This window comes from Pocillopora verrucosa, chromosome 10 (assembly GCF_036669915.1).
Source record: "Pocillopora verrucosa isolate sample1 chromosome 10, ASM3666991v2, whole genome shotgun sequence".
In the NCBI taxonomy this organism is placed as follows: domain Eukaryota; kingdom Metazoa; phylum Cnidaria; class Anthozoa; order Scleractinia; family Pocilloporidae; genus Pocillopora; species Pocillopora verrucosa.
The window spans coordinates 17,773,429-17,790,702 of NC_089321.1; the positions used below are offsets into that span (position 1 = coordinate 17,773,429).

The 17,274-nt window shown below is 37.9% G+C and overlaps 2 protein-coding genes across 3 annotated transcripts; one reads left to right on the forward strand and one right to left on the reverse strand.

The window, feature by feature from the left end:
• Window positions 1-15: 15 nt before the first annotated feature.
• LOC131782327 (uncharacterized) lies at window positions 16-7,155 on the reverse strand. 2 transcript variants are annotated; one of them, XM_059099052.1, is made up of 5 exons: window positions 7,016-7,155; window positions 4,349-4,411; window positions 2,244-2,420; window positions 1,331-1,621; window positions 16-896 (listed from the first exon to the last, which is right to left on the reverse strand). In XM_059099052.1, the coding sequence occupies exons 2-5, from the start codon at window positions 4,392-4,394 to the stop codon at window positions 727-729; spliced, it is 684 nt and encodes a 227-aa protein (XP_058955035.1). In that variant the 5' UTR covers window positions 4,395-4,411; window positions 7,016-7,155; the 3' UTR covers window positions 16-726. The 2 variants fall into 2 exon arrangements, with proteins under 2 accessions (XP_058955035.1, XP_066029880.1); XM_066173783.1 differs by lacking the exon at window positions 7,016-7,155 and adding an exon at window positions 5,187-5,997.
• A 1,810-nt stretch (window positions 7,156-8,965) lies between these two features.
• On the forward strand, window positions 8,966-16,843 carry LOC131782334 (cyclic AMP-dependent transcription factor ATF-2). The gene is made up of 10 exons (XM_059099062.2): window positions 8,966-9,233; window positions 9,390-9,486; window positions 10,914-10,996; window positions 11,630-11,653; window positions 12,052-12,468; window positions 13,679-13,878; window positions 14,202-14,273; window positions 14,532-14,628; window positions 15,061-15,169; window positions 15,641-16,843. The coding sequence occupies exons 1-10, from the start codon at window positions 9,159-9,161 to the stop codon at window positions 15,832-15,834; spliced, it is 1,368 nt and encodes a 455-aa protein (XP_058955045.1). The 5' UTR covers window positions 8,966-9,158; the 3' UTR covers window positions 15,835-16,843.
• The last annotated feature ends 431 nt before the right edge of the window (window positions 16,844-17,274 follow it).

The following is a 17,274-nucleotide window of genomic DNA, read 5'->3' on the forward strand; positions in this document are numbered from 1 at the left end:
TGAAGTTCGTATGTGTTAGTTGTTACTCAATTTATTATTTCAGCCTCTGAGACTCTCTTATTCAGGAACTGAACAGAAAGACATGTGCTTTAATGCCACTATAATTATATTCATACACCAAACAACTCCAGGTCTGTTTATTGTATGGGTATAACTGAGTGAGGTTTTCCAGTAAAGAGCTGAAGCCCGTTGATACTTTGCCTACGAAATTTTTCACAAACCCGAATAATCTAAAGGTCCTCACAGAGCTGTTAACACATTCTGAGCCTAGACTCAATCAACATCAAATAATTATCGACGAGAAAAGACACTTTTGAGGTTCGCTTTATCATCCGCCTAATTTACTGGAGTCTCAGAAATTGCAAAAGGAATCTTTCTGTGACAAAATCTGTGTAAATTTCGGTGTTCGCAGGCTCCGAGAAAACGATAAATACTTCAAAGTCATATGGAAAAATTACTCCAACAAACTGCAACGGGCTTTGTTCCCTAAGATATGTCCACTCCAACATTATCTACCGTCAAAAAGGTATATTACAGCAGCTTTTTAAACATATTATTAGGTTCCTTTCAGTCAGCATGGAAAGTTAAAAGACATTCTCGCTGCCTAAGGGATAATATGGTCAAAAGAAGTCCTTCGAATCTCAAGAATACAAACAAAGTCCATTTGTGTTGTTAGACTGAGTCGGCCAAACTCTATGTACATGTTACTTTTGAAGGTTTTTCTCTTTAAATGAAATAAATTATACCAAAGGTCACCAAGCTGACGCCCAGAGTAACCCAGTCGACAGAAGTCACGTGACCTGTATTCCAGAATGAAAGAGCAGTTGAGTCTCCATGGTGAGACATTGAATTACATCCGCTCCATTGGCAGCAAGTAAAACAGCGTTTCTCGTGAACTGGAATGAAAGAAACAACGCTCAGGACCAAATGCTTCTTACAAACCTACATTAACATACGTCCACATAAAGGGATGACAAAGCTTTCATATTTTCCTCTTATAATAATGCGAAAAAGGTTTTTTTAATGATGTGTGTCTCATTTTCCCAGTCTGTTACTATGTTCAGTTATGACATGTGGACTGTCCACGAATAGATTTTCAGTAAAACCATTTCGGAAAAATATTCAGTTGTTAGAATGAAGCCGCAAAAATTCAATGCAACCAGCTGAATGGAACATAAAAATAGCTTTACCACGACAATATATCCCCTTTCATGCAATCAATAATTATTTGATTTTCAAAGCCAAGAATAAACCATGTGCAATAATTTTAATTGATGAAAAACCAACTAAATAGTTCACTGGGTATTTTGTACTGACTCATACTACTTACCTTTGCATGGTTTAGCACGAGCCCTCTGACATTGCTTGTGGTTAGCACAGCCCATATGATAGTGAACTACATCGTTCCTCTTTGTACTCTTTGTAAAGCAGATATTAGAAAGACCATCATTACATTTCTTGAGTGTGCGTTTATGTGTACATTCGTCGTATGTTGAATTCATTGGACAGTGATGGCACATGGGGTACATTTCATGGGCGGGGTGTTTCACGCTACCGTGCTGGTAAGATATATCCGGGTCATCATCCAGAGCGAGATCACCCGACGGATTCTTTCCTTTTGCTAAAAAAAAAAGAGCGCCAAATTCACCATGCATGACGATTACCTTATTATTCGATAAATTGACAAATTTGTGAGACATAGCAATTGTAAAATATCTTAATAGCATTAAGTGAGGTCCCATTTGTAAATAAAGTAATTCATTGCTGGTTCTAATAGATATAAAGATCCTAGAGTATCTAAGATTGAATCCCAAAGATCGTAAGGTGTGTGATGAAACTGCTCATTCTTGGCTATTAGAATAAGCAATAGCTCAGAGATTTTTTTAAAAATACACGAATCCCTGACAACATTTTTCAAATCAGCTATTCTGAGATCCTGTTATTACTTAAAAAGGCGAGCCAAGATAGCAATATCGGCTTTTACAAAAAACCATTCATTGTTCCATTCATGTTTGTTTGTTTGTTTGTTGTTTATGCTTCACTAAATCTCGAAAAAAGTGAACTTTTCGCCAAATCTTCCCAAGAGATTCAGTCAGAAGTATTAGATGAGAAAGTTGTTCACCACATTTTCTAGCTGTCAATTTCCCGCACAAACTTCGTTGCTACTAACGACCAATACTATCAAAGACGGAAACAAGTTGTAACTCAGTCTGGTTTTCATGTCAGGGCCCATGGATAGTTACCTTTAGTCAGATCATTTGATTTATCATGTTGAGTGACATTCGTGACCTTCCCTTTCCCGCCTGACAGTTCAACAGTCTCATGATGTGGGAACAGGAAGAATGAAATAGTATAAGGGTGAGGCTCCTCGTCTGTGACGTCACTTCCGGTCGTCCGTTCTGCCTGCTGTGCGCATGCGACTTGTAAAACGAAACAATGAAACGTTACGTCGAATGTCAAATCTGTCACTAAAAGTGTCGTATCCCAACAAAACTTAATTGGCCTACAGTGCATCACAAATTGTTGGAACATTATCACTTTTGCCTGGGAATCAAACAGAAACGAACTGGGAGACTTTCTTCCAAACCTGACCATATTGATTGTGGGCTTAAAACAAATTCTTCGGTTGCAAGCAAAAGTGGGGAAATTTGTTAAGAGAAGGTTAAGTTATCGGGTTGTTAATCACTGTGAAACTGATATGCGTTGCGCGCATAAATTTGCCGGTAAGGTGACCGAGTTTTTTCCATACTTGTGCATGAGCAATCCTTTGTTAGTTTTCTTTGAGTGATATTAAGTTGTTTATCTAGGCTTTTCACCAAGGTTTGACTTAGTCATCGAGCTCCATCAGTAATGGCTGTACGTTTTTTTCTTAAGGAAGCAGTGAGGTTGGTATAGCTGCGCGTTTACTTCCATGTATATTGCCGATGAGATGCGTGTTGGCGTTCGTCTTTGTCTTACGTGCATCGGTTGTCACTGTAACATTAAACTAAAGAAGTGAAGTGGTTTTCCTAACAATTTGTCCCAATTTCGTGAAGCTTTATAGGCCGTTAACTAGGAGGAAATCGGGAAACAACAAACAAACAAACGTGATTACGACAAAACAAAAATTACACATTTTAGCTTTCATTCATGCGCGATATAGCTTTATGAACTACCAAATTTCGATCGATGATTTGTCATCAAATTTCATGATAAACACTTTATGATGAAATGCGGTAACATCATGCGTATAGTGACGTGTTGCCACCAGAACAATTACTTGGTCTCACCTAAGTATTCCTACAAGACTCTTCATCGATAACATTTACTCTATAACTGATACTGATTTCACTGAATGTGAGTGGAAAAAAATATGTTCCTTAACAAAAAGGTAACACTGATATCAAGTATTCCTCAAAGTGGATTTCGAATCTTGTTGGCTTACGAAAAGGGAAAAAGAGGAAAATCAGGTGAACGATCGATCACGCATCGAGTTCGAAGCTCAGTCTAAGATAGGAGGAAGTCGCTTTTAGGACTAATTATTACAACAAAATTAGAATTAGAAACTTGTTTAGGCTGACAAAGGTGGCCAGTGTTACTGACAATATGCAAATTGAGCGCATAACTGGTATCCTAACTTCATGACCCGCAAAGAGTCAGGCACAGGGCCGTGTTTTGTCTGGTACGCGACGTATGAACACTGAACTTGTCAAATTTTAACAGTTCACCACTGTGCGACTATTTTTAACCAAAATTTCTCGGAACTGTTTGATAAATGGTTCAAACCTCGACGTTCACAAACAGGAATTATACATAAAGTGAAAACACTCGAGAGGAATTCTGTTCAACAGAATAAGACCCAGTAAATTATTTTTTACAAACTGTATGGTCCGATATGCCGTGAAAATATAAAAAAAAGTCATCGGTAAAAGCAATATCGCGGACAAAGTTGGAATATTCTCTGATGTTTCAACACGGGTCCGTTATCTGTACTTATAAATTTTACGAGCAAGTGAACTTATAAGATGAATTTTAAAAAAAAATTACGTCATGTTGAGATTATTTTTTTCAACTATATCTCTTAGGGTCTCACTGTTATACGATAGTTTTGCTTAAAAAAAATTATCCCTGACCATCGAATTATGCTCCCGAGGATAACATTTGAAACGATTCCTGTAAAGTTATATAAAACACATCAAAAACGGAGACTAACCAAGATATCTTGGAGCTTTATATTTTTTTAGTGAATATTGTTCCAGTGATCTGTTCCGTTATCAGATCATATCCAGAATATCGCCCCTGGATAGATAACTCCTCTCAAGAGGGAACATGATATTTATATAATTCAACAGTGTTATGAAGTACTTACCGATGGCCAAGCAAAGCAACGAACAGGCGAACAGCAGTCGGGTCATATCAGCCCTTGTGTAACCTGAGATACACAAAACAAGCTCTACTAAGACCTCTTACCGTCCGTGACCTTCAAAGCGTGTAAACAGACATAGGACGGCAGGTACAACAACAGGTCCCATGTCGCTAAGCACTTGCGCGGTCAATCGGCTCAAAGCAGATTTTTGTCACGTGAAATAAGTGTTACTTTGAAAGTCAGACAAATGGATACTATTGTTGGTGATCTATTAACAAGGTGGGAAATATATCGAATTTCACTTCCTAGTCAGAAGACAAGAGAACTTCATCATCATGTTAATACCTCGAAGCAAGAATCGAGTTAAGTTAATGTTGCTACCCTCTACAAAAAGCACCTTTTCTACGAGCGCCAAAAATATTTTTGTTGATCGGAACAGAGGTATTTAACATTCTGGCTTGTAGTCTTTCCTTTGAACCCTTAGTATTATCATTTGGTATCATTCTAATTTAGAAAAGAAAGAATGAATTCTTAAATATCATTCGACAATTATTTCTAGGCAAGTGACGAGTTAAGTGAAATCCCAGAGTGGTTCCAAAGATTTGTTTTAGGTGATGGACAGAGATTAACATCATGACAATAAACATACAACAAGACCGCTCATAGATCTTTTTCTTTTTGCGCTAAATACAACACAGTTACGTCAACCTATCTCTCATTTCACAGAGTTTTATTGTTAAACTTGATTGGAACTGCAGGTGTAGTGATTCACTGCCAACATCAACTAGAAGTAATCAGTTCTTTGCTAAAATCAAAGGAAAATTCGAAAGCGTTAACCCACCTTTTGTCCCTTATCTTTACTTCTTGAGATGAAATTAATTGTCCGCCAGGCTATATTCGAACGTTATGACTGACTGAAGCTTTAAATCTCATTTTCTTGCATGGTTACCCTCGTGTGAACCTGAAATCAGCTTCAGGCGGTATATGTCAAACAAGCCCTTTCACTTTTTGACGCACCAGCGAACTCCTGTTCACAAACCTACATTTTTTTAAAGACAGCTACCTGTTTCTAAATATGATTTGGCTCTAGGGGTAAATGTAAGTGATTTCGAGGTAAGCCCTTTAAGTTTGTATATTCTGCTAAACGCTGGACGCCACTGAATAAATTCCGAAGCCGGTCACATGGTAAATTGGAGCATAGGATGGTCCATCCATCAGTGGTCATACGATCATCGACTCCTTCGGCGCGTGGGGACACAATGACCTCTCTCGCTCAGAACTTAGAAAAATGGCGTGAAAACACTAAGCAAATGTCTTTAATCACGTGTGGGATTAAATAACTGTGTATGAATCCGTTTGGTTCTGATTTCTGTCCGCAAAGAAATGACAATAGAGTATTCTCGGCTATTGGAATGATTGGGTCTGGATGGCAAAATAATGAGAAGAATGAGAGTGATGTGATGTGTCAGAACGCAAAGTAAATCCCACTAGTGCTGAGACAAGCTGCGTAACAATCATGTGTTTTGTTCTGGTCATGCTTTAAGTTAACAAGTGGAACGCTGACTGCTTATATTTCACCAAGTTCAGCTTGTTGACAGAAATTTACTTACTTTGCTTTATGGTAAAAAAAAAAGATTAAACTGTTGAAGGAATATAATGTTATGATCGTAGCGGTCGATTCCGTTTCATGTTTGTAGACAACACCACATGCATTATTTCAAACTGACAGGAAAAAGGAATGCGGATTTGGAATTCTTAACTAGCACTTGGTTAATGATAACTCTTAGAGTCATTACATACGAGACCATTCCTCCCCTCCTGCAGTTTTTTTACTTTCTACAACTTTCCATGTCGCTTTAAGAGTTGACTGTTACACACTAATTTTTCAGGGGAACAAACAGATTATGTGACATGCTCTTAACCAAGAGTCGAATAAGAAGTTACTTCATATAAATCAAAGAAATCCTAACTTAATAAAGGATGGTTATAGTCGTAACGATAACGCATTTTTGTCTGTATTTTGACGCTTCATAGCAGTATAGAAATGAAGGAAAATTAAGATCAAAAGGACCTCTTCAAGAGAAAAAAAAACCTTAACTTCAAAGGCTATTCTCAAAATTGACATGTCAGTTCCTCATCAGTTAAAAAAAAAAATATATATATATATATATATATAAATTTGATATATACTAAAACAGGGATAGCGTTAAAGGCGCGCTGTGATTGGCTGCTTAAACTCTGAATATCCTATTCATATTCACTTCCGAGAGATGCACTCAGGATTTGCCCCAGAAAATGTTATAATCGTTTCAGAAATAAATTAGCTAAAAATCGTCCTTTGTGATATATAACATCACCGTAAAAGTAAACACTAAAACAACCATTCACCTCAGCGTCGCTGGCTAACGATTGATCTTTTCCTGACCGCTTCGCGGCTCGGTAAATATCCACCGCTAGCCACCTCCACTTCGGTGAATAGTCGTTGTATATTTTTATGAGAAAGATATGACAGTCAATGGTTTTTCCTCTGATCAGACGCAACCGCACCTTACAAATGAACTGTTAAAATATATCTATCCCCCTGTCTGCCTCTTGAGTGCATACGCAGCTTTAAACGAATTTGTTATTTAGTATCTTTTATGTGACCTGCTGAACAACCAGCCAACCTACCTGTAGTCTCCTTTGATAATTAGATAAAATGAGATCCTCTCACGGCTAATTGCCACTTCGTGAATAACTCAACACAGCAATACTGATCCAAAGTCAAATTTTCTTATTTCAACTGCATGCTTAAAAAGGCCTTCCACCGCTCGAGCGGATCACTAGCCGAAATCTCGGTGACAGACATGCCAAATTGGATTGGATGATCACAGATTAGATGAAATCATCTTCACTTTATTAGAACAAAACTCATCAGAATAAACCATACCTTTAGAATTGCAAATTGGAATTTTCATCAACTTTAGTAAAACCTCTCATCTCTCATCAGTTGACATGGAACAATTCAATCTCCTATCAATTGACTCGGTATAGTGAATACTCCTGTAATTTTCAGGGGCACCACTTTCATTATATGCGTACAAACGATTCTTCGAAAAAGCAAATCGACCTTGTCAATTAGAATGTAGAATTGCAGATTGAAGAGGAATGAATTCAATGTGATTGTTTATCGATCGGCGACTGATTATAAGCTGCAACCCCTCTAATGTACCAAAGGAACTTCACTGGCCATGAATAATAACCAGAAAACAAAATTCATCAACTTCTCCCGGCACTTTTCAAACTGATGATAACCGTTGTGCTATATTTCAAATAGCCCTTGTACCCTCCCCTCTTACCCGCCGTCACTCACATGAGCTGACATGCAAGAAAAATATCTTTCCTTTTCTCAGAGCAATTTTTGAGCACAATCATCACATTTTTAGTTTTTTTGGCTCGTTTTGTTGTTTTGGCAAGCTGTTTATATTGAGGGTTATTTGGAATCTTTCACTCGTAACACATCCTAGGAGAAGGCGGAGGGGGGGGGGGGGAATTGACCAGCTGAGATGTGAGAATAAGATAAAACGGCGGTTTCAGCTCGACCGAAAAGTTTTCACGTCAGGCGTTTGGAGATGAAACCGGCCTTTTATTTTCATTTTCGCCAAATTATTTACTCCTTTACCTCAGAAGGTGATACATTTACGCATCTTAGCACCTTTGTGGCCAGCAGTCTTGATTCTGATAACTATGTCGATACTTAGTATGCCTGAAAAGGTAAAAATAAAACAAATCAAAATTGCATGTGGCCTTCCATGTTAAACCACTAAATTACTAAAATTTTGGTAATGCTTTCATCGTCGTAATCGCCAGCCTTTCGCCTGATTCCTTCCAGTTCAGAGCCCAGGCCGGAGTAACAAAGATTCTACACCCTTTCTGTCTCTCGGTACAACCACAGCAAAAACAGTTTCCAAGGTGACTCATAATAGAGGGGTTTCCACCGTATGTTTATCACTAAAGAAGAAGATATGGACTCACCGCTAGGACTGGAAGCTTTTTATTTTTCATCTTATACACGAAACACCATTAAAATACCTTAGTTCACATGGCAACCAGGTGGACAATCAGACATGGTTTGATGTTACTCTGGTTTAAAGATTTAATGAATGTAACCGAGAAGTTACAATTCATAGACCCAACGTTTCGACACTCTTGTCTAGTGCCTTCACCAAGGGTGATCCAAACGCTGCAACAAGAGGTATTTTTATACGCTCACTAATTAGCTGACCTTTTTTCTTTCACATTTTGAGTTTATAATTTAATCCGCAAAGTTAAACTAAAATTATGTACTTTTGATAAGCAGTTTGAATTTTGATGACCTTTGTAATCGTTATCATTATTTTTCATAAGTTTAGACTTTTTATTGGGTTTTTCCCTCAAATAACTAGAAGACTTCCGCCTTAGCAGTTTTACCCAATCAAAACGGAACAAGTCAGACTTGCTGATCGCCATAATCACCCGGACCACCAATCAGGAACTACTTTACAGCGGAAGTGAAAGTAAAATGAACCGCACGAGGCACCAAAACGAGGCGAGCGTCCTGACGTCACGAATCTGCCATGTAATTACGTCATGTGACAAAAATATGCATTGAAGAGACGCGAGGGAAAGATTCATTTTTAGGGGAAATTTTACATTTTCTGAAGAGTAGAATTCTTATTTTTACCCATATTCAAAGGATAAGAAAAGTCTCGAGAGCAACCCTTTAATGGGTTATTTAAATTCTGACAGTTCTGAGGTTTCTCTGGCTCTTCTAAATGTTGGTTTCTGAGAGTTTATGAAGAAGGAAGGATTCAAAATGGAGGATAGCGATGATAAACCATTCCAGTGTACGACTCCTGGATGTGGACAGGTTAGGCTGAGTACCATTTGTTGCTGTCATATATCTCTTCCTGGGGGAGTTTGGAAGCGACTGGTTTAATTTTATAGTGATGTCGTCACCCGTAGATGTTTCCAAGCCTTACGTAAGCCTACATTTAGCCAACTTTTCACCTTCTTCTCTTCACAGAGATTCGCTAACAACGATCACCTGGAAAGACACAAACAAAAGCACCAGTTAACTCTTAAATTCGGCTCTCTTAAAGGAACAGACTTAACTGTTGCAGGTAATTTTCCTTCGTTTGCAAGATCACACCAAATTTATATTTAGCACTCTTACGACCAAACAGATCCTTTGTTAGTTTGTATTTACGTGCGGTAGTTATAAATGAATTTAGCTGATGGTTTTACGTGACAAGTCTTATTCGTTGCCTTATATCAGCTCCTTCGCTTCCTTATGCCCTCAACAATTTGTAGAGGTCGTGAGTGGCCTGAATGACTTTAATCCATGGTACTTAACTTGCTTTCAAACTTACATGTATGTTTGTCCTGCTACATGTTAGAAATTCTGTTTTACAGTTTTCCTGTTATAATAAGTTCTCAAATACCTTGGTTTTGGTTTTGGTTGTTGTACAAACTCGTAGTTATCCTTGCATGCCATTTTAGGGATGAGGAAACAACATAAATGTGTACTTGAAACATTAAAATTTTGTTAGCTGCTACACTAGCTAATTACAGTTTCGTAATTAATTGAAAGCTCTCAGTTAATGTGCACTTGTGACCACCAAGTGAGTATACTGTGAAAGTCTGCAGTTGTGGCACTCAAGTTGTGTTCTAATTCAGTTTTTATTCTGTATTCTGTATTCTGTGATATGCTATGCTCTAAACTATGTCATTGCCAAATTTGTTTGGACTATTGGTAAATGATTACCAAGCTCACTGTTGCAAATAAACATAAGCTTTCTGCTGTGCCTAGTTAATTTTGTTGAGTGCCTAGAATGTATTTGATTGTGTCATTCCTGATAAGAAATGACTGTGGGATTAGGTACATTTTGATTAATTACACTTTGTGCTCTCCCCCATACCACTGCTGGTACCAATTTCTAAGAAGTAGTGATGATTAACAACTATTCATGGAAGTGGAAGTGGCTTGTGGTGGATATTTACTGAGATGTGAAATATTCACTGCTAGCCACCAACACTAGTTGTTTTAGTATATACTAAAACTGAGGTTTGATCACTACAACCAGTTGCAAAAGTAGTTGGAACATGTTACCATGAAATCCAACATAATGTTTCTACTCTTTCCCCTCTTGTTGATTGCTGTACAAAACTTTGATGAACAACAGTAAATCTGGGAAAGGGACCTTTTTTTTCACTGACTTTCTTCTTGGCCATGAGATGAAGTCAGTAAATTCACTTTCTTCTCAAGGTTCTGAAGATTTTTGCAACTGTTTGTAGCAAATGAAGATGATTTCAACTCATTTATCTCTGCAGCCTTTATAATATTTTCGGGTGCAAAAGTTTTAAGTTTGGGTAGTTAATCAGGGCATGCCTTCAATGCTATCCACTGTTTTAGTATACACTAAGTATGTTATTTCCACATAGGTATGCATTTATACTGTAGCTATCACTTTATTTCAACAGATCAGGATGAACAATAAATTTTGTTGTCATTTAATATGGTCATCCTTATATGATATCCTATTTGCAGATCAGACACCAACACCAACAAGATTTTTAAGGAACTGTGAAGAGGAAGGACTCTTCGAGGATTTGGAGAATCCATTTGACCAGGTACATGTATGTTCTGGTTTTGCTTTGAATCACGTAAATGTAAACTTGCATAAAAAGTTGAGCAAGGTAGCTTTCCTCTGAACATCTGTGAACTTTGCAAAAAATGTATGTGTCAGGCTGGTTATTTTCAGGAGGTCTAACCTAAACCATAGTTTTTTGTAATCAGTGGGCCTCAGGTTTTCTCTATAAGGGGTTGATCTAATTAAATAAATTTCCATCCACTGTTAGCTTTGGCTCTCTTGATGCTGTTCACAAAAATAAATGTTTAGATAAAAGGTTCAGCTGAATTGAGGAATACTTAGGATGTGATTTCATCAAACAACAGCCAAACTTTGTCAAGGTAATTGGACAGTATTGTTTATCAAAATGCTACTGTAAATGAAAAAGCCATGAGTTAGCCATTATTGTCATTATGCTTATGATCAATTTTTTCTCTCTATCAGTCAACTGGAACATGTCCAAATTGTTTATTATCCTTTTTTTTGAGGGGGGTTGGGAGGGGGGTTCAACATTACATCACAATAGCTATGATATACAGGTGTTATTAAACTGCATGGTCACACAACTGATAATGAAATGATTTTGTAAATCAGGACTAAAACTATGCAATTTTTTTGGCTTGTTTCATTTCAGGATTTCAAGAGAGCTACTGATCAGGTTTGTGATGATGTTGGTAACACTCATTTTACATGGTTACCGTGGTAATATACATTGCATTCCCTGAACACTGAATATGATAAACATGTAGATGTAACTGTATATGAAAGACAAGGCATTCCATTCAGTGACATTCTGTAGGAATCTATTTTTGAAAATGGTATTCCATTATGTTCTTTTTTTTTTCATTAAGGTGCCTAATATTGAGTTGATCATGTTATAACCCAAAAAAAAAGTAAATGTTTCATTTGCTGAAGTCTCATACACTGTATGTTACATGAAATTTAAACTTCCTCATTTTCAGCTGAAGTCATGATCTTCCTTTAACTTAAGGTTAAGTTTGGCACTTTAAATTTTGTGATAGAGTGACATAAATCCATTTTTTTCCCAACTTTTAGCCCCCAAACTCGTCCACTTCTCACTCTTCAGCTCAGTTGTCTGATCACAATCAAGCTTCTCTTGCCAGTAATGGTGCTCCAACACCAACCGTCATTGTGATTGAAGAAGCTGAGTCTAAACTTCAGCTAACACCACCTGTGCAAAATAACACCACAACAGACACCAAAAAAGTCGTCATATCTGCAGCCCCAGTGTCAGTACTTGTGCGAGTCCCCCCGCACATTCCACCAGCAATACCAGCCTCCATAGCAGCTCCTGATGCTCAAGTCCCCCCTGCACTTCCAGTGCCTAGTCATTTACACAGCCGCCTTAACTCCTCCAGCTCTTCAATGCCAATTCCATCCATCCCCACCCCAGCTATAGTAAGCAGCCCAAGTGCAAGTAGTCCACCCTCTTTCATGGGCAGTGCTAAACAGGTGTGTTAAATTGTATCCTGCAAGAATAATATTTTCATAGAGCCACCATCATACATGTACCTTTAAGTTTGTGATTGGTAAATCTCAAATGTGGGAGGTTCAGCATGGCCTGAGTTTAAGCCTTTAGTTGCACTCTTACTCTGGCTCTCTTCACTCTTTAGCTCCTGTGACTGACCAAGACAAAATTGCTCCTTAAAATATCGATAGAAATAGAAATATAAATTAAGGGATTGTGACATGAAGTTGATCCAATACCAAATTCTCAGAATTAACATTATTGGAATTGTATGACAGACAGCAAAGAGAATTGCAAAGGAGATCTTAGGAATGAAAGGGTTAAAACCTTTCTTTTACCAAGGTTTGATGTTGGCAAACTTTCAGGGAAACTTTTGAACTCTTGGTTACAAATATATCTTGTCCATGAGGATTAGCAATTCTCATAGTCACTAAATCCCTTTCAAACCTTGTTTGTTTTAACAGTGACACTCATCTGTAAATTAGGTAATAGATCAAGTTAGATGTTGATCTATTCTTTGTTGATTCAGTGAGCACTATTACCCAGTCTGTTTGGTTGACGTGATCAACTCAATTTGTCTTGATGTACAATGGAGTAAAATGGAGCAAAATGAGAAATGTAATAAAATAGCAGTAGAGTGAAATAGTCAGGGAGGTCTGGGTTGGTTCAATATGCCACCCAACCCAACCATTATGTTCTTTTTTTTTTTCATTAAGGTGCCTAATATTGAGGTAATCTTGTTATAACCCAAAAAAAAGGAAATGTTTCATTTGCTGAAGTCTCATACACTGTATATTACATGAAATTTAAACTTCCTCATTTTCAGCTGAAGTCATGATCTTCCTTTAACTTAAGGTTAAGTTTGGCACTTTAAATTTTGTGATAGAGTGACATAAATCCATTTTTTTCCCAACTTTTAGCCCCCAAACTCGTCCACTTCTCACTCTTCAGCTCAGTTGTCTGATCACAATCAAGCCTCTCGTGCCAGTAATGGTGCTCCAACACCACACCTCCTTTGCTCCACTGCCATTATCACATCATTTACTATCATGCTTTGGTTTACTTACTGAATGTTTGAAATAGGCAAAATTGCAGCATGTCCTATATCTCTTTTGGTTTCCTAAATCAATTTTGATACGCAAAAGAATGTAATGAAATTGTTGCCACAATAGTCAACTTGTTTTGACTTTGCAGCGTCTCAAGGAACAGCTTAAAATGCACCAAGCAGCACAGTCTAACAATATCATACATCGTGCCATGACTGAAGCTGTTGACATGGTAACATCCCAACATAATGGTCTCCCTGTGAGTCCAGCTAATCACATAAATCACCAACAAACTACAGTCGTAACCAGCAACAGTCCACAGGACACCAAGAAAATGTCAGGTGCCTCGTAAGTATTAACTGTGATGATAACAGTAGCCATGGTAATTTAAAATTTTTGGCTTTATTGGTTTTCAAACCTTGGCATCTGAGCCTGTTTAGCCTATGGAAGCATGGAGAGCTGGTTCTTATTCCTTTTCCTAAAATTAAATCCATGGGCTTGTTGGTTTTGTTGTCCAGTTCATCAGTCATCTACTACCTCATATCTTCCCCACACCCATTAGACATGGCATGTAGTAGTTATATCGTATCACTGTCGTATCGTTAATACATACACTATATGTTCCCTGTCTGAGTCAATGAGATTAAAATGATAAAACTTTGTTTATGTAGAAAACGCCCACGAAGAACACAGGATGAGCTGGACCCTGACGAGAGAAGAAAGCGCTTCCTTGAAAGAAATCGGTGAGTATTCACAGACAAAACTCAGTATATGCATACTATATACATGTATAGTTTGGATGTTATGGGTTAAAGTTGGTTGAAGAGAACAACAAACCATTCTATCCCAATTTACTTCTATCTTGCATCACAATTGACATGTTAGAGTGAAAGGAAACCCATTATCTACAACAACCTTCAAATGGAGTAGCTGTATCTGTTTTTAAAATGATAGTGCCTGTACATGTACACACTTGATGAACCTGTGCGTGTTTCCTTCAGAGCTGCGGCCACTAGATGCAGAGAAAAGAGAAAAATCTGGGTGCAGCAGTTAGAGAAAAAAGCAGATGACCTTAGTAATACAAATGCTCACCTACAGGTATGATTGGTTTTACTTTTTTTACTGTTTTTCGTTTGTTTTGTCGACCGTTTTAAATTAACTATGATGCGTTTTCTCTCGATCGTTTGTTCATTTGAAGCAGCATGATAGCACATCACTCAATCATATTGATAAAGATAATGACAACACAAACAATTACCTGAAATATCGTCGTAAAAAAAATCACTGAAAACAATGTTCCACTGATTCAGAAGCGGAACTTCGGCAGGAGTGTTGGTCGTGCTGATTCAATCATTGAAGACCTTCATGTTGGTTTTCAAGGGTGTAGAAACTTTATTCATACGATTTACCTTGTGACTCAGGAAACAACAGTCCTATGAATCGCTATGTTAACTTCTTTGTGATTGCCTTTAGATACTTTTATAACACGTACACTGACACAATTTTTCGATTTCTGTAATGTTTGTACAGAGTGAAATAACACTTCTACGAACCGAAGTTGCGCAGTTAAAATCCCTACTTCTGGCGCACAAAGACTGCCCGGTCACAATAGCACAGCAAAGAAACGCACAGATGTTAAGTAAGTATTTAAACTGAAAATCTTGCTCTAAACTAATCAAACAGTCGATAACATAATTAAGATTTTGTTTTGTCTATTTGACTCACGAAATCGCGCGGTCTTCGTACAAAAGAAGTTGGTCGAGTATGGAGACGGGAGCGGAGACTTGAAAAGAAGCAAGCACAATCATCAACGCTCTCTCGCATCTCGACCTCCGTGAAAAATTCAAACTGTCTTTATGTCTAGTTTTGTTCACTTGCTTTTTTCTGTTCTTCTTTTCTATAGTGATAAAAAAAACTTCTTCATGCAGTTATTGGCTATCATTATCGGGATTACCTTCCGATCAAAGAGCTGTCTTGTAGTCCTCTTTTCTGTAACCAGTGTTACCAAAACTTAACGTTAGAGTTTATCTTGGAAAAAATGCCAAGCTAAGGGTGATAGAATGTCAGTAAAGTTGCCAATTTATCAAACGAGTTCCTATTTTTCCAACAGATCATCAAGTTGGTGAGCAAACGAACGGAGTTCTTACAAATAATTCCCACGGCACAGATGCTGCCTCTGCTGAAGATGTCGCTACCAGCGCTCTCACGCAAATGGCTCACCGGGCTACCCTGGAACTAGAAAATCTTGCTGCTACTACGATGTCGAGTGTCATAACAACAAACACTAACCCGATCGGGGTTTGATATAGAGTAACTTAGGTAGAAACAAGTACAGTAAGACATTAAGAGCATTCTAATCAGCATGTACAGTTAATTAGAACGGCGCGCGTGCGTGAAAATAACCGCTTTTAGAAGTGTATTTATACAGATTTTAAAGAGAACTGAATGTATTTTAGGTATGACGCGTGTCTGTAAGTTGCTACTCGACACTTGTGCTACTTTCTATCAGAAGCATCTTACCGCGCCATTTTTATTACTGACGCATTCATTTTGTGCTTGCTGAAGCTGTAGTATAAAACTATTTGTTTTAAGGTTTTAAATATACAGTGCGACTCAGCAGATGGTGGAACAGTATCGCTCTGAAAAATGCAAAGCCTACGCGTTGACGCGTTCAACACTCAGCAGAAGTGCGAGAAAAGAGTGCAATGTTATGTTATCTTAGCAGCTGTAATGATTCAAAAAATGAAAAATGCAAAGCTTACGCGTTGACGCGTTCAGCACCCAGCAGAAGTGCGAGAAAAGAGTGCATTGTCATGTTATCTTAACTGCTGTAATGATTCATTTCCTGAGTGTGATGTTCTTTCATGAAAAATGCTTATGTAATTGTGTAATTCCGTGTCTGATAGGGGTTAAGTTAACCCTTGATTTACGGTGTTGAGTGTAGGTTACTGGAAATTCCAGTTTCAAACTGAAAACAATTCTATTCAATCTGTGTGCTGGCCCTTCGTTGGGCGATTCTGTGTTTAACATTCACGTCAAGATGGCAAGTAACCAATTGACTTCTTTAATTTCTCATCGAAACCGAACCCTTCTGCGGCGATGTGTTGCTGACATAACGATACAAAGGCTAAGCGCTTGTTCGTTCGTGGTGCGCTCCTCTGATGGCTGTTTTGTTAAAGCAGGACGTGCATTTGGTGTAAGAAAATAACTCTTGTAAATAAATAGAAACGAAAAAAAGGCGATATATACCTATATCCTTACTCGAGTTTTACTGTGGCACAATGTGACGTTCAATAAAACCGGTGCAAACTCACTATTGTGTCCTATTAACTTACTTTTCTCTATCTCGAGTTTGGCCACCTAGCATTGAAACAATAAGGCTCTTCCTTTGTAGGGTTGGGGTAAGGGCAAAGGTTAGCGTCAACATTATGGTTAGGATGTTAGGGTTAGGGTTTAGGCCTAATGACGGTGCTAGGTTCGAGGTTATGATTAGGGTTTAGACCTTATGTCCGGGTCAGGTTTAGGGTTATGGTTGAAGTTAGTGTTTCTGGTTAAGAATAGCATTCAGCTTTTGTCTCTTGGTTATGGATGGGAGAGTAGCAGCGCGAATCCTGGAAGTTGTCGAGAGGTTAGGAAAAAGGAATTCTTTGCTTGAGATGATTACGAAGTTTTACTTACGAAACAAAAACTATATAACTTTGTGATAATACTAGAATGAAAAAAAAATTTCAAACTCACGACAGC